The following is a 17,284-nucleotide window of genomic DNA, read 5'->3' on the forward strand; positions in this document are numbered from 1 at the left end:
GAGGGGGAGTGAGAGAGGGGGAGTGAGAGAGGGGGGAGTGGGAGAGGGGGAGTGAGAGAGGGGGAGTGAGAGGGGGAGTGAGAGAGGGGGAGTGAGAGAGGGGGAGTGAGAGAGGGGGAGTGAGAGAGGGGGAGTGAGAGAGGGGGAGTGAGAGAGGGGAGTGAGAGAGGGGGAGTGAGAGAGGGGGAGTGAGAGAGGGGGAGTGAGAGAGAGGGGGAGTGAGAGAGGGGGAGTGAGAGAGGGGGGAGTGGGAGAGGGGGAGTGAGAGAGGGGGGGGAGTGAGAGGGGGAGTGAGAGAGAGGGGGAGTGAGAGAGGGGGAGGAGAGAGGGGGAGTGAGGAGAGGGGGAGTGAGAGTAGGGAGTGAGAGAGGGGAGTGAGAGAGGGGAGTGAGAGAGGGGGAGTGAGAGAGGGAGAGAGAGAGGGGAGTGGAGAGGGGGAGTGAGAGAGGGGAGTGAGAGAGGGGGGGAGTGAGAGAGGGGGAGTGAGAGGGAGTGAGAGAGGGGGAGTGAGAGAGGGGAGTGAGAGAGGGGGAGTGAGAGAGGGGGAGTGAGAGAGGGGGAGTGAGAGAGAGGGGAGTGAGAGAGGGGGAGTGAGAGAGGGGAGTGAGAGAGGGAGGAGGAGGGGGAGTGGAGAGGGGGAGTGAGAGAGGGAGTGAGAGAGGGGGAGTGAGAGAGGGAGTGAGAGAGGGGGAGTGAGAGAGGGGGAGTGAGAGAGGGGAGTGAGAGAGGGGGAGTGAGAGGGGAGTGAGAGAGGGGAGTGAGAGGGGGAGTGAGAGAGGGGGAGTGAGAGAGGGGGAGTGAGAGAGGGGGAGTGAGAGAGGGGGAGTGAGAGAGGGGGAGTGAGAGAGGGGGAGTGGAGAGGGGAGTGAGAGAGGGGGAGGGGGAGTGAGAGGGGAGTGAGAGAGGGGGAGTGAGAGAGGGGGAGTGAGAGAGGGGGAGTGAGAGGGGGAGTGAGAGAGGGGGAGTGAGAGAGGGGAGTGAGAGAGGGGGAGTGAGAGAGGGGGAGTGAGAGAGGGGAGTGAGAGAGGGGGAGTGAGAGGGGGAGTGGAGAGGGGGAGGAGAGAGGGGGAGTGAGAGAGGGGGAGGAGAGGGGGAGTGAGAGAGGGGGAGTGAGAGGGGGGGAGTGAGAGAGGGGGAGTGAGAGAGGGGGGGAGTGAGGGGAGTGAGAGGGGGGAGTGAGAGAGGGGGAGTGAGAGAGGGGGAGGAGAGAGGGGGAGTGAGAGAGGGGGAGTGAGAGAGGGGGAGTGAGAGGGGAGTGAGAGGGGAGTGAGAGAGGGAGTGAGAGAGGGGAGTGAGAGGGGGAGTGAGAGAGGGGAGTGAGAGAGGGGGAGTGAGAGAGGGGGAGTGAGAGAGGGAGTGAGAGAGGGAGTGAGAGAGGGGTAGGGGGAGAGGGGGAGTGAGAGAGGGGGAGTGAGAGAGGGGGAGTGAGAGAGGGGGAGTGAGAGAGGGAGTGAGAGGGGGAGTGAGAGAGGGAGGGGGAGAGGGGGGAGTGAGAGGGGGAGTGAGAGAGGGGGAGTGAGAGGGGGAGTGAGAGAGGGGGAGTGAGAGAGGGGGAGTGAGAGAGGGGAGTGAGAGAGGGGGAGTGGGAGAGGGGGAGTGAGAGAGGGGGAGTGAGAGAGGGGAGTGAGAGGGGGAGTGAGAGAGGGGGGAGTGAGAGAGGGGAGTGAGAGAGGGGGGGAGTGAGAGGGGGAGTGAGAGGGGGAGTGAGAGAGGGGAGGGGAGAGAGGGGAGTGAGAGAGGGGGAGTGAGAGAGGGGGAGTGAGAGAGGGGGAGTGAGAGAGGGGGAGTGAGAGAGGGGGAGTGAGAGGGGGAGTGAGAGAGGGGGGAGTGAGGGGAGGGGGAGTGAGAGAGGGGGAGTGAGAGAGGGGGAGTGAGAGAGGGGGAGTGAGAGGGGAGTGAGAGAGGGGGAGTGAGAGAGGGGGAGTGAGAGAGGGGGAGTGAGAGAGGGGAGTGAGAGAGGGGGAGTGAGAGGGGGAGTGAGAGAGGGGGAGTGAGAGAGGGGAGTGAGAGAGGGGGAGTGAGAGAGGGGGAGTGAGAGAGGGGAGTGAGAGGGGGAGTGAGAGAGGGGGAGTGGGTGGGGGAGTGAGAGAGGGGAGGGGGAGAGAGGGGGAGTGAGAGAGGGGGAGTGAGAGAGGGGGAGGGGGAGAGGGGGAGTGGAGAGAGGGGGGAGAGAGGGGAGTGAGAGAGGGGGAGTGAGAGAGGGGGAGTGAGAGAGGGAGTGAGAGAGGGGGAGGGGGAGTGAGAGAGGGGGAGTGAGAGAGGGGGGGTGAGAGAGGGGGAGTGAAGAGAGGGAGGGGAGGGAGAGAGGGGGAGTGAGGAGGGGGAGTGAGAGAGGGGGAGTGAGAGAGGGGGAGTGAGAGAGGGAGTGAGAGAGGGGAGTGAGAGAGGGGTAGGGGGAGAGGGGGAGTGAGAGAGGGGGAGTGAGAGAGAGGGGAGTGAGAGAGGGGGAGAGGGGAGTGAGAGGGGAGTGAGAGAGGGGAGTGAGAGAGGGGGAGTGGGAGAGGGGGAGTGAGAGAGGGGGAGTGAGAGAGGGGAGTGAGAGGGGGAGTGAGAGAGGGGGAGTGAGAGAGGGGGAGTGAGAGAGGGGGAGTGAGAGAGGGGAGTGAGAGAGGGGGAGTGGAGAGGGGGAGTGAGAGAGGGGAGTGAGAGAGGGGAGTGAGAGAGGGGGAGTGAGAGGGGGAGTGAGAGGGGGAGTGAGAGGGGGAGTGAGAGAGGGGGGTGAGAGAGGGGGAGTGAGAGAGGGGGAGTGAGAGAGGGGGAGTGAGAGAGGGGGAGTGAGAGAGGGGAGTGAGAGAGGGGGAGTGAGAGAGGGGGAGTGAGAGAGGGGGAGTGAGAGGGGGAGTGAGAGAGGGGGAGTGAGAGAGGGGGAGTGGAGAGGGGGAGTGAGAGAGGGGGAGTGGAGGGGGAGTGAGAGGGGGAGTGAGAGAGGGGGGGGGGAGGAGAGGGGGAGTGAGAGAGGGGGAGTGAGAAGGGGGTGAGAGGGGGGAGTGAGAGAGGGGGAGTGAGAGAGGGGGAGTGGGAGAGGGGAGTGAGAGAGGGGGAGTGAGAGAGGGGGAGTGAGAGAGGGGGAGTGGGAGAGGGGGAGTGAGAGAGGGGGAGTGAGAGAGGGGGAGTGAGAGGGGTAGGGGGGAGAGGGGGAGTGAGAGAGGGGGAGTGAGAGGGGGAGTGAGAGAGGGGGAGTGAGAGAGGGGAGGGGAGAGGGAGTGAGAGAGGGTAGAGGAGGGGGAGTGAGAGGGGAGTGAGAGAGGGGGAGTGAGAGGGGGTGAGAGAGGGAGGAGAGGGGAGTGAGAGAGGGGGAGTGAGAGAGGGGGAGTGGAGAGGAGGGAGTGAGAGAGGGGGAGTGAGAGGGGGAGTGAGAGAGGGGGAGTGAGAGAGGGGGAGTGGGAGAGGGGGAGTGAGAGAGGGGGAGTGAGAGAGGGGAGTGGGAGAGGGGGAGTGAGAGGGGGAGTGAGAGAGGGGGAGTGAGAGAGGGGGAGTGAGAGAGGGGGAGGAGTGAGGGGGGGGAGGGGGAGTGAGAGGGGGAGTGAGAGAGGGGAGTGAGAGAGGGGGAGTGAGAGGGGAGGAGAGAGGGGGAGTGAGAGAGGGGGAGTGAGAGAGGGGGAGTGAGAGAGGGGGAGTGAGAGAGGGGGGAGTGAGAGAGAGGGGGGGAGAGAGGGGGAGTGAGAGAGGGGGAGTGAGAGAGGGGAGTGAGAGGGGGAGTGAGAGAGGGGGAGAGAGAGGGGAGTGGAGAGAGGGGGAGTGAGAGAGGGGGAGTGAGAGAGGGGGAGTGAGAGAGGGGGAGTGAGAGAGGGGGAGTGAGAGAGGGGGAGTGAGAGAGGGGGAGTGAGAGGGGGAGTGAGAGAGGGGGAGTGGGAGAGGGGGAGTGAGAGAGGGGGAGTGAGAGAGGGGGAGTGAGAGAGGGGGAGAGAGAGAGGGGGGGAGTGAGAGGGGGGGAGTGAGAGAGGGGGAGTGAGAGAGGGGGAGTGAGAGAGGGGGAGAGAGAGAGGGGGAGTGAGAGAGGGGGAGTGAGAGAGGGGAGGGGGAGAGGGAGAGAGAGGGGGAGTGAGAGAGGGGAGTGAGAGAGGGAGTGAGAGAGGGAGTGGAGGGGGAGTGAGAGAGGGGGAGGGAGAGGGGGAGTGAGAGAGGGGAGTGAGAGAGGGGGAGTGAGAGAGGGGAGTGAGAGAGGGGGAGTGAGAGAGGGGGAGTGAGAGGGAGGGGGAGTGAGAGAGGGGGGGAGAGAGAGGGGGAGTGAGAGAGGGGAGGGGGAGGGGGAGAGGGGGAGTGAGAGAGGGGAGTGAGAGAGGGGGAGGAGAGAGGGGGAGTGAGAGAGGGGAGTGAGAGAGGGGAGTGAGAGGGGGTGAGAGAGGGGGAGTGGAGAGAGGGAGTGGAGAGAGGGGGAGTGAGAGAGGGGAGTGAGAGAGGGGAGTGGAGAGAGGGGGGTGAGAGGGGGAGTGAGAGAGGGGAGGAGAGGGGAGTGGGAGAGAGGGGGAGTGAGAGAGGGGAGGGAGAGGGGAGTGAGAGAGGGGGAGTGAGAGGGGGAGTGAGAGAGGGGGAGTGGGAGAGAGGGGGAGGAGAGGGGAGTGAGAGAGGGGAGAGAGGGGGAGTGAGAGAGGGAGTGAGAGGGGAGTGAGAGGGGGGAGTGAGAGAGGGGGAGTGAGGAGAGAGGGAGTAGAGGGGAGTGAGAGAGGGGAGTGAGAGGGGGAGTGAGAGGGGGAGTGAGAGAGAGGGGGAGTGGAGAGAGGGGGAGTGAGAGAGGGGGAGTGAGAGGGGGAGTGAGAGGGGAGTGAGAGAGGGGGAGAGAGAGAGGGGGAGTGAGAGAGGGGGAGTGAGAGAGGGGGAGTGAGAGAGGGGAGAGAGGGGGAGGAGAGAGGGGGAGTGAGAGAGGGGGAGTGAGAGAGGGGGAGTGAGAGGGGAGTGGAGTGAGAGAGGGGGAGTGAGAGGGGGAGTGAGAGAGGGGAGTGAGAGAGGGGGAGTGAGAGAGGGGGAGTGAGAGAGGGGGAGTGAGAGAGGGGGAGTGAGAGAGGGGAGTGAGAGAGGGGGGAGTGAGAGGGGGAGGGGGGAGAGGGGGAGTGAGAGAGGGGGAGTGAGAGAGAGGGGGAGTGAGAGAGGGGAGTGAGAGAGGGGGAGTGAGAGAGGGGGAGTGAGAGAGGGGGGTGAGAGAGGGAGTGAGAGAGGGGGAGTGAGAGGGGGGAGAGAGGGGGAGTGAGAGAGGGGAGTGAGAGAGGGGGAGTGAGAGAGGGGGAGTGGGAGAGGGGGAGTGAGAGGGGGAGGAGAGAGGGGGAGGGAGAGAGGGGGAGTGAGAGAGGGGGAGGGGGAGGGAGTGAGAGGGGGAGTGAGAGAGGGGAGAGGAGAGGGGGAGTGAGAGGGGAGTGAGAGAGGGGGAGTGAGAGGGGAGTGAGAGAGGGGGAGTGAGAGAGGGGGGAGTGAGAGGGGGAGTGAGAGAGGGGGAGTGAGAGGGAGTGAGAGAGGGGAGTGAAGGGGTGAGGGGGAGTGGAGAGGGGAGTGAGAGGGAGTGAGAGAGGGGGAGTGAGAGAGGGGAGTGAGAGAGGGGGAGTGAGAGGGGGGAGTGAGAGAGGGGGAGAGGGGAGAGAGGGGGAGTGAGAGAGGGGGAGTGAGAGAGGGGGAGTGAGAGGGGGGGAGAGAGGGGGAGTGAGAGAGGGGGAGTGAGAGAGGGGGAGTGAGAGAGGGGAGAGAGAGGGGGAGTGAGAGAGGGAGTGAGAGGGGAGTGAGAGAGGGGGAGTGAGAGAGGGGAGTGAGAGGGGAGTGAGAGGGGGAGTGAGAGAGGGGGAGTGAGAGAGGGGGAGTGAGAGGGGGAGTGAGAGAGGGGGAGTGAGAGAGGGGGTGAGAGAGGGGGAGTGAGAGAGGGGTGAGAGAGGGGGAGTGAGAGAGGGGGAGTGAGAGGGGGAGTGAGAGAGGGGGAGTGAGAGAGGGGGAGTGAGAGAGGGGAGTGAGAGAGGGGAGTGAGGAGGGAGAGGGGGAGTGAGAGAGGGGAGTGAGAGAGGGGGAGTGAGAGAGGGGGAGTGAGAGGGGGAGTGAGAGAGGGGGAGTGAGAGAGGGGGAGTGAGAGAGGGGGAGTGAGAGAGGGGAGTGAGAGAGGGGGAGTGAGAGAGGGGGAGTGAGAGAGGGGGAGTGAGAGAGGGGGAGTGAGAGGGGGAGTGAGAGAGGGGGAGTGAGAGAGGGGAGTGAGAGAGGGGGAGTGAGAGAGGGGGAGTGGAGAGGGGGAGTGAGAGAGGGGGAGTGAGAGAGGGGGAGGGAGAGAGGGGGAGTGAGAGAGGGGGAGTGAGAGAGGGGGGAGTGAGAGGGGGGAGTGAGAGAGGGGGAGTGAGAGAGGGGGGAGTGAGAGAGGGGGAGTGAGAGAGGGGGAGTGAGAGAGGGGGAGTGAGAGAGGGGGAGTGAGAGAGGGGGAGTGAGAGAGGGGAGTGAGAGAGGGGGAGTGAGAGAGGGGGAGTGAGAGAGGGAGTGAGAGAGGGGGTAGTGAGAGAGGGGGAGTGAGAGAGGGGAGTGAGAGGGGGAGTGAGAGGGGGAGTGAGGGGGGGAGTGAGAGAGGGGGGGAGAGAGGGGAGTGAGAGAGGAGAGAGGGGGGAGTGAGAGAGGGGGAGTGAGAGAGGGGGAGTGAGAGGGGGAGTGAGAGAGGGGGAGTGAGAGGGGGAGTGAGAGAGGGGGAGTGGGAGAGGGGGAGAGAGAGGGGAGTGAGAGAGGGGAGTGAGAGAGGGGGAGGGGGAGAGAGAGGGGAGTGAGAGAGGGGAGTGAGAGAGGGGGAGTGAGAGAGGGGGAGTGAGAGAGAGGGGAGTGAGAGAGGGGGAGGGAGAGAGAGGGGAGTGAGAGAGGGGGAGTGAGAGAGGGGAGTGAGAGGGGGAGTGAGAGAGGGGAGAGAGAGGGGGAGTGAGAGAGGGGGAGTGAGAGAGGGGGAGTGAGAGGGGGAGTGAGAGGGGGAGTGAGAGGGGAGGAGAGGGGGAGTGAGAGAGGGGGAGTGAGAGAGGGGAGTGAGAGGGGGAGTGAGAGAGGGGGAGTGAGAGAGGGGGAGTGAGAGAGGGGGAGTGAGAGAGGGGGAGTGAGAGAGGGGGAGTGAGAGAGGGGTAGGGGGAGTGAGAGAGGGGGAGTGAGAGAGGGGGAGTGAGAGAGGGGGAGGAGAGGGGGAGTGAGAGAGGGGGAGTGAGAGGGGGAGTGAGAGAGGGGGGGAGTGAGAGAGGGGGAGTGAGAGAGGGGGAGTGAGAGAGGGGGAGTGAGAGAGGGGGAGTGGGAGAGGGGGAGTGAGAGAGGGGGAGTGAGAGAGGGGTAGGGGAAGTGAGAAGATTAAAGAGAAAAAAGAGAGTGACAGAGAGCATAAGAAGAAGAATAAACTCCATTTAGAAGCGTGTGCATACATTTTACATCTGGGTGGCCCGGGAATCAAACCCACAATCCTGGTGTTGCAAGGGCCATGCTCTAACCAACTGAGCCATATATGACAACAATCAATCAAATGTATTCATGAAGCCATTTCAACATCAACAGTTGTCACAAAGTGCTTAACTGTAACCCGGCCTAGCAAAGCCCCAACAGCAAGCAGCAGCAAGAGGAACCAGGCTATTGGTCCAGTAGCTTGTCTACACTGTGAACAAATGTCCTGTAGGACACATGTTTGGGGCCTGCTCTGATAAATATGTAGGGCCCACCTGTTTGTTTGTCCTTCAGGGCTGTCTTACACATCTCTATCCTGGCTGAGTGATATGGGACGTAACGATCCTGCAGAGAGCCCACTAACACCACGTTCCTGAAGTGATGAAGACCTGCCACAATACATTGACACAGCACACCTGTTATTCATGTAACAATAGACAACAAGCTTCATTTAAATGCCCAGAAGAACAGATTGATACCAGGCGTTAACAATGTAACAAATTGCACTGAAAAAAACATCAACAACAAATGATCTTTACTCTGCTCAACTCACCAGATTTCTTGCTAAGCTTGTAGAGGAAGGTCTGTCTGGGATCAGAGTGGTCTCTGCAGGTCAGCTGGAGCAGGGAGCCAGACTTCTTCCACTTCTGCATGAACCACAGGCCTGGAAGGGAGGAAGGAGGAGGAACACAGGGGTTAAAGACTGACTAAATCAATCAGGGAGCGGGAGACAATTACTTGTTTCCTTGACTGAGCGTAGCACAGTGTCGTAGTTAAAGGGGAGTATACATTCAACATTTTCACAGTACACTTTCCTGGAATAGTATACATAAAAATAAAATAAAAATTGTAAGCTCTGAGCTTTTTAAATTGAATGTTGTATCCTGTGTTTTTAAAGATAAACTTCTCCTGAATGCAACTGCTGTGTCAGATTTCAAAAAAGCTTTACAGCGAAAGCACACCATGCAATAATCTGAGTACAGCGCTCAGCCACCAAAACAAGCCATATAGATATACGCCATGTTGTGGAGTCCACAAAAGTCTGAAATAGCGTTATACATATTCACTTACCTTTGATGATCTTCATCAGAATGCACTCCCAGGAATCCCAGTTCCACAATAAATGTTTGTTTTGTTCAATAAAGTTCATCTTTATGTCCAAATACCTCCTTTTTGTTCGCGCGTTTAGTTCACCAATCCAAATGCACAAGGCGCGGGCACTAAGTCCAGACGAAAAGTCCAAAAGGTTCCATTACAGTTCGTGGAAACATGTCAAACGATGTATAGAATCAATCTTTAGGATGTTTTTATCATAAATCTTCAATAATGTTTCAACCGGACAATTCCTTTGTCTTTAGAAAGGAAAGGGAACAGAGCTCGTGCTCACAGCAGCGCGCGATAAACAACTCATAGCTTTCAACTGAGCCACCTACTCTGACTGGTCTAATTTGCCCCCCTTTCACAATAGTAGCCTGAAACAACGTTCTAAAGACTGTTGACATCTAGTGGAAGCCTTAGGAAGTGCAATATGACCCAATTTACACTGTGTTTTCGATAGGGAATGAGTTGAAAAACTACAAACCTCAGATTTCCCACTTCCTGGTTGGATTTTTCTCAGGTTTTCACCTGCCATATGAGTTCTGTTATACTCACAGACATCATTCAAACAGTTTTAGAAACTATCCAAATCTACTAATAATATGCATATCTTAGCTTGTGGGCCTGAGTAGCAGGCAGTTTACTCTGGGCACGCTTTTCATCCGAATGTGAAAATACTGCCCCCTAGCCCGTAGAGGTTTGAAAGTATTGTCTATATGTCTCCTCTGCTTCCTCTTGCATGCATTGTAGCCTGCCTCAGCATCACCACTGAGCGCCACATCACTGTCTGGCTCAGTAACCTACTCTCTGTAAACCACAGTTATTATAACTTAGTAGCCTATTTTTTTTCTCCTGCTGAGGTAGGATCTGTTTAAATGTTAGCTTGTTACATCATCTTTCTAACTGGCTAAGTACTACTAGCCAGAGCCCTTCATATTTTCTGCAATAGAAGTCTCTGCAGGCAGCTAGCCACCTGATTGACTGACAGTCACTTATAGATGGGCTATCAGTTGTCACACTCATTCTCAGAGTGGGTTTTTGCTTGTTTGGTGGATGTCTGTAGACGCTGCAGGAGTCACGGGGCAGTTTTAAAACTGCCTTTTGTACAGCATCTCACAAACACACTGCGAGCATGAACTAAATAAATCTAATGAGGTAGGATATTTGTCAGATTCTTCAAAATCCCAACTGGTGGCCAGTGGTCCGATTTTGTCCCATGGATGGTTTTATTTCCCCCCCTCCTAAGTTTTCTGAGCAAAAATAAATAAATACAAATTGTATGTTGAATTTTCATCGTTGGACATAAAAGATGCTAAGAACACCAGGAAATGTGTTCCCAAGTATTCCCACGCATCAAACACACATGATCTTATACAAATATAAGCAAGGTTTGAAATAGTTATGTTTTAGTCAAACACATATATTTGGGCTTCTTGCGGTCAATTTGAATATTATTTATAATTGTTCCGGCCTCCCCAACCATCCGCTCCAGAAAATAAACAAATCGCTCCGCGGCTGAATCTAGGTGATGATCCCTGCTGTAGAGGGTATAGTGTAGAGAGACATACCTGTGTTGACCAGAGCAGAGCTGTTGTACAGGGTACCCAGGTGAGGTCCAGACAGAGAGAGGAAGGTGTGAAGTCTGCTCAGGTAACATTTAAACCTGGGTCTGGTCAGTACTGAACGAACTATCAGGTTCCCCAGGGAGTGGCCTACGAAGCTGAGAAACAGAGAATATAGATACAGGTCAGAGATCACGCAGGAGCGCAAATCAAACAAGGTAACAGTAAACATGTCGTCCCCCACGAATGACGCAGCCACCCTATAGCTTAGGCCAATCAGTGTAATTTTGTAAATGACAGATCTCTTTGGCAAGATACATCATTCACCAAAGTTTCCTCAGAATTGGGCCAGTGGTTTCTGAGATATCATGAGGGCCTAACATATTAAAGGACCGAGACAGATCCCCTCCCCGATTTCATGGTGGGGGACAATTAAATATGGATGGATGTGGAGAGCACTGTTATACACTAGGGGGCATCTCAATAGTATTAAGCTGATTCAACTCTATGTCTTCTTTCCTCCATCTGCACTGATGGAAAAGGGGTGACTGACTGGACAGTGGGAAAGGGGTGACTGACTGGACAGTGGGAAAGGGATGACTGACTGGACAGTGGGAAAGGGGTGACTGACTGGACAGTGGGAAAGGGGTGACTGACTGGACAGTGGGAAAGGGGTGACTGACTGGACAGTGGGAAAGGGGTGACTGACTGGACAGTGGGAAAGGGGTGACTGACTGGACAGTGGGAAAGGGGTGACTGACTGGACAGTGGGAAAGGGGTGACTGACTGGACAGTGGGAAAGCCATTTCATGGGTGCTAGAGATCCACTATGTTGCTTCTACCCATCCCATTATTACTTCTTTCCATCAGCGCAGATGAAGAAGAGGAGAGGGACACACTTCAGACTATAGCACCCATAGTAGGGGGACAATTAAAGAAGAGGAGACAGTGAGGTTGTAAACCTGAAGAACCCATATGTACCTGATCTTAGAGACGATGAGGTTGTAGACCTGAAGAACCCATGTGTACCTGATCTTAGAGACAGTGAGGTTGTAGACCTGAAGAACCCATGTGTACCTGATCTTAGAGACAGTGAGGTTGTAGACCTGAAGAACCCATGTGTACCTGATCTTAGAGACGATGAGGTTGTAGACCTGAAGAACCCATATGTACCTGATCTTAGAGACAGTGAGGTTGTAGACCTGAAGAACCCATATGTACCTGATCTTAGAGACGATGAGGTTGTAGACCTGACGAACCCATGTGTACCTGATCTTAGAGACAGTAAGGTTGTAGACCTGAAGAACCCATATGTACCTGATCTTAGAGACCGTGAGGTTGTAGACCTGAAGAAACCATATGTACCTGATCTTAGAGACGGTGAGGTTGTAGACCTGAAGAACCCATATGTACCTGATCTTAGAGACGGTGAGGTTGTAGACCTGACGAACCCATATGTACCTGATCTTAGAGACAGTGAGGTTGTAGACCTGACGAACCCATATGTACCTGATCTTAGAGACAGTAAGGTTGTAGACCTGAAGAACCCATATGTACCTGATCTTAGAGACGGTGAGGTTGTAGACCTGACGAACCCATATGTACCTGATCTTAGAGACGGTGAGGTAGTAGACCTGACGAACCCATATGTACCTGATCTTAGAGACGGTGAGGTTGTAGACCTGAAGAACCCATATGTACCTGATCTTAGAGACGGTGAGGTTGTAGACCTGACGAACCCATATGTACCTGATCTTAGAGACAGTGAGGTTGTAGACCTGAAGAACCCATATGTACCTGATCTTAGAGACAGTGAGGTTGTAGACCTGACGAACCCATATGTACCTGATCTTAGAGACGGTGAGGTTGTAGACCTGAAGAACCCATATGTACCTGATCTTAGAGACGGTGAGGTTGTAGACCTGAAGAATCCATATGTACCTGATCTTAGAGACGGTGAGGTTGTAGACCCGAAGAACCCATATGTACCTGATCTTAGAGACGGTGAGGTTGTAGACCCGACGAACCCATATGTACCTGATCTTAGAGACGGTGAGGTTGTAGACCTGACAAACCCATATGTACCTGATCTTAGAGACAGTGAGGTTGTAGACCTGACGAACCAATATGTACCTGATCTTAGAGACAGTGAGGTTGTAAGGTTGTAGACCTGAAGAACCCATATGTACCTGATCTTAGAGACAGTGAGGTTGTAGACCTGACAAACCCATATGTACCTGATCTTAGAGACGGTGAGGTTGTAGACCTGACGAACCCATATGTACCTGATCTTAGAGACGGTGAGGTTGTAGACCTGACGAAACCATGTGTACCTGATCTTAGAGACGGTGAGGTTGTAGACCTGAAGAATCCATATGTACCTGATCTCAGAGACAGTGAGGTTGTAGACCTGAAGAACCCATATGTACCTGATCTTAGAGACCGTGAGGTTGTAGACCTGACGAACCCATATGTACCTGATCTTAGAGACAGTGAGGTTGTAGACCTGACGAACCCATATGTACCTGATCTTAGAGACGATGAGGTTGTAGACCTGAGGAACCCATATGTACCTGATCTTAGAGACGGTGAGGTTGTAGACCTGACGAACCCATATGTACCTGATCTTAGAGACAGTGAGGTTGTAGACCTGAAGAACCCATATGTACCTGATCTTAGAGACAGTGAGGTTGTAAGGTTGTAGACCTGAAGAACCCATATGTACCTGATCTTAGAGAAGGTGAGGTTGTAGACCTGAAGAACCCATATGTACCTGATCTTAGAGACGGTGAGGTTGTAGACCTGACAAACCCATATGTACCTGATCTTAGAGACAGTGAGGTTGTAGACCTGACAAACCCATATGTACCTGATCTTAGAGACAGTGAGGTTGTAAGGTTGTAGACCTGAAGAACCCATATGTACCTGATCTTAGAGAAGGTGAGGTTGTAGACCTGAAGAACCCATATGTACCTGATCTTAGAGACAGTGAGGTTGTAGACCTGACAAACCCATATGTACCTGATCTTAGAGACGGTGAGGTTGTAGACCAGAACCCATATGTACCTGATCTTAGAGACGGTGAGGTTGTAGACCTCGAAACCATGTGTACCTGATCTTAGAGACGGTGAGGTTGTAGACCTGAAGAATCCATATGTACCTGATCTCAGAGACAGTGAGGTTGTAGACCTGAAGAACCCATATGTACCTGATCTTAGAGACCGTGAGGTTGTAGACCTGACGAACCCATATGTACCTGATCTTAGAGACAGTGAGGTTGTAGACCTGACGAACCCATATGTACCTGATCTTAGAGACGATGAGGTTGTAGACCTGAGGAACCCATATGTACCTGATCTTAGAGACGGTGAGGTTGTAGACCTGACGAACCCATATGTACCTGATCTTAGAGACAGTGAGGTTGTAGACCTGAAGAACCCATATGTACCTGATCTTAGAGACAGTGAGGTTTAAGGTTGTAGACCTGAAGAACCCATATGTACCTGATCTTAGAGAAGGTGAGGTTCAGACCTGAAGAACCCATATGTACCTGATCTTAGAGACGGTGAGGTTGTAGACCTGACAAACCCATATGTACCTGATCTTAGAGACAGTGAGGTTGTAGACCTGACAAACCCATATGTACCTGATCTTAGAGACAGTGAGGTTTAAGGTTCAGACCTGAAGAACCCATATGTACCTGATCTTAGAGAAGGTGAGGTTGTAGACCTGAAGAACCCATATGTACCTGATCTTAGAGACAGTGAGGTTGTAGACCTGACAAACCCATATGTACCTGATCTTAGAGACGGTGAGGTTGTAGATCTGAATGTACTGAACTATTTCATCCAACAGCCGGTCTGTCATCTGTTCAAAGTCAGCAAACGTGTCATTCTGTGGGGAAAACAACAAAAAGTCAGACCTAAAGTTCTACAGACTGACAAGGACAAGGCATTGTTTACTGCACTTGCATAAGAGGATTCAGTGAAACTGCACTCCCATGAGACGAAACTAGAAGAAATTAACCATCCATTGTTGATTGTCATTCAAGTACGAATGTACTTGAAATACATGTCCCATAATAATGTGAAGTAAAGAGGCAGATGAGGTAGAGTCGGTTGGTTAGGTGTCACTCATTCTCCTAGTTATCCCATAATGAGGTAGTGTCGGTTGGTTCAGGTGTACCATAATGACGTAGTGTCGGTTGGTTCAGGTGTACCATAATGAGGTAGTGTCAGTTGGTTCAGGTATCCCATAATGAGGTAGTGTCGGTTGGTTCAGGTGTACCATAATGAGGTAGTGTCAGTTGGTTCAGGTGTACCATAATGAGGTAGTGTCAGTTGGTTCAGGTGTACCATAATGAGGTAGTGTCAGTTGGTTCAGGTGTACCATAATGATGTAGTGTCGGTTGGTTCAGGTGTGCCATAATGAGGTAGTGTTGGTTGGTTCAGATGTACCATAATGACGTAGTGTCGGTTGGTTCAGGTGTACCATAATGAGGTAGTGTCGGTTGGTCCAGGTGTGCCATAATGAGGTAGTGTCAGTTGGTTCAGGTGTACCATAATGAGGTAGTGTCGGTTGGTTCAGGTGTGGTACACTATGGTTAGTTACCTGGTTGCGTTCGGACATGAGGAAGTCTATCCTAGCTCCAGGTAGGCCCAGCTCCAGGTAGGTCTTCACCAGACGCAGGTCAGCACTGTTACCTGGAAGACACAGAATGAAGGAACACCCAAGATATTTCACATTAGACCTGGGTTCAAATACCGTTTTAACTCTTTCAAATACTATGAGTGATGCATTAACCTGTCTGGAACACTACTACTGGGGCTTTCCTATTGGTTCCTTTGCCAAATCAAGCTTGATCAAGCCAAGGTAAAGGTTTTGAAATGATTTCAATAGTATTTGAACCCAGATCGGTTTTCAATATATCGGACCACAACATGTCCTGTGCCAAAAGAACTGAAGCAGATAACAAGATGGGTTGATTATCTGACTAAATGGATAAAGTGGAGTTACCATCGAGGCCGTGGACACAGACGATGAGGTGGATGCCCTCGTCACAGTTGTCATCCTCCTCCAGGCTAAAGTAAGGGACACTGGAGGCCAGGTCTCCCACCTCACTGTACAGGAACCCTGGTAGTCTCAGCTGCTTCAACTCCTCTTTGGCCGCAACAAAACTACACCACGAGGATAAGGAAGACATTTTTATTATTTACCTGGCCAGTAATGTTGATTAATAATATAAGCTATTATGATAATCATAATAATACTACTACTGTACACTGAGCATATACACTAAGTGTACAAAACATTAAGAACACCTGCTCTTTCCATGACATAGACTGACCAGGTGAATCCAGGTGAAAGCTATGATCCCTTATTGAGGTCACTTGTTAAATCCACTTCAATCAGTGTAAATGAAGGAGAGGAGACAGGTTAAATAAGGATTTTTAAGCCTTAAGACAATTGAGACATGGATTGTGTATGTGTGCCATTCAGAGGGTGAATGGGCAAGACAAAACATTAAAGTGCCTCTGAAAAGGGTATGGTAGTAGGTTCCAGGTGCACCGGTTTGTGTGAAGAACTGAAGACAAAAGGGGAGGGGGGTGCAATGCAATATTAAGAGGATGTTCCTAATGTTTTGTACACTCAGTGTATATGCCATATACCAAACGCTTTAATCCAAATGGACTTACAGTCATGCATGCATACATTCTACATATGGGTGGTCCCAACAGGAATCGAACCTACGACCCTTGGCGTTGCAAGCGCCATTATCTACAGACTGAGCCACAAAGAACCACATTAATGTGCAAATGGTGCATCGTCCCTGTCAAATCAACCTAATACAGTCAAGTTAACGGAGCAACATTTCCCTAGCTAAGGCTTAAGACATAACCATCAAAGGAGCAGAAACTAAATTATGGAACTGTGGACATGAGGTGACTAGACTGTGGACCGTAGGACATGAGGTGATTAGACTGTGGACCGTAGGACATGAGGTGACTAGACTGTGGACCGTAGGACATGAGGTGACTAGACTGTGGACCGTAGGACATGAGATGACTAGACTGTGGACAGTAGGACATGACGTGACTAGACTGTGGACCGTAGGACATGAGGTGACTAGACTGTGGACCGTAGGACATGAGGTGACTAGACTGTGGACCGTGGGACATGAGGTGACTAGACTGTGGACCGTAGGACATGAGGTGACTAGACTGTGGACCGTGGGACATGAGGTGACTGGACTGTGGACCGTAGGACATGAGGTGACTAGACTGTGGACCGTAGGACATGAGGTGACTAGACTGTGGACTGGACCGTAGGACATGAGGTGACTAGACTGTGGACCGTAGGACATGAGGTGACTAGACTGTGGACCGTAGGACATGAGGTGACTAGACTGTGGACCGTAGGACATGAGGTGACTAGACTGTGGACCGTAGGACATGAGGTGACTAGACTGTGGACCGTAGGACATGAGGTGACTAGACTGGACCGTAGGACATGAGGTGACTAGACTGTGGACCGTAGGACGAGGTGACTAGACTGTGGACCGTAGGACATGAGGTGACTAGACTGTGGACCGTAGGACATGAGGTGACTAGACTGTGGACCGTAGGACATGAGGTGACTAGACTGTGGACCGTAGGACATGAGGTGATTAGACTGTGGACCGTAGGACATGAGGTGACTAGACTGTGGACCGTAGGACATGAGGTGACTAGACTGTGGACCGTAGGACATGAGATGACTAGACTGTGGACAGTAGGACATGAGGTGACTAGACTGTGGACCGTAGGACATGAGGTGACTAGACTGTGGACCGTAGGACATGAGATGACTAGACTGTGGACAGTAGGACATGAGGTGACTAGACTGTGGACCGTAGGACATGAGGTGACTAGACTGTGGACCGTAGGACATGAGGTGACTAGACTGTGGACCGTAGGACATGAGGTGACTAGACTGTGGACCGTAGGACATGAGGTGACTAGACTGTGGACCGTAGGACATGAGGTGACTAGACTGTGGACCGTAGGACATGAGGTGACTAGACTGTGGACTGTAGGACATGAGATGACTAGACTGTGGACTCACGCTTTCATCTGTGGTGTGGGGGCGCTGTCATACCAGCGCAGGCTGTTGGATGTGAGGGAGGTGGAGGGGGTAGGGACTAGAAGTCTCCCCTGGGAAGAGCCCACTGAGCTGGGGGCCAGGGGGGAGCGGACAGGGGCACCATAGCCTGGGGGAATACCCTG

General features: G+C 53.7%; 1 protein-coding gene across 1 annotated transcript in view; it reads right to left on the minus strand.

Annotated features, from left to right (window-relative positions):
* Window positions 1-17,284, minus strand: part of LOC135538388 (protein FAM135A-like) — a 60,860-nt gene that overhangs the window by 2,126 nt on the left and 41,450 nt on the right. The window contains 7 exon segments of the mRNA XM_064964293.1: window positions 7,635-7,748; window positions 7,913-8,023; window positions 10,026-10,177; window positions 13,816-13,913; window positions 14,631-14,722; window positions 15,036-15,196; window positions 17,124-17,283. Of these exon segments, the coding sequence (XP_064820365.1) occupies window positions 7,635-7,748; window positions 7,913-8,023; window positions 10,026-10,177; window positions 13,816-13,913; window positions 14,631-14,722; window positions 15,036-15,196; window positions 17,124-17,283 (888 nt within the window).

This window comes from Oncorhynchus masou, unplaced genomic scaffold, assembly GCF_036934945.1.
Source record: "Oncorhynchus masou masou isolate Uvic2021 unplaced genomic scaffold, UVic_Omas_1.1 unplaced_scaffold_950, whole genome shotgun sequence".
Taxonomy (NCBI): domain Eukaryota; kingdom Metazoa; phylum Chordata; class Actinopteri; order Salmoniformes; family Salmonidae; genus Oncorhynchus; species Oncorhynchus masou.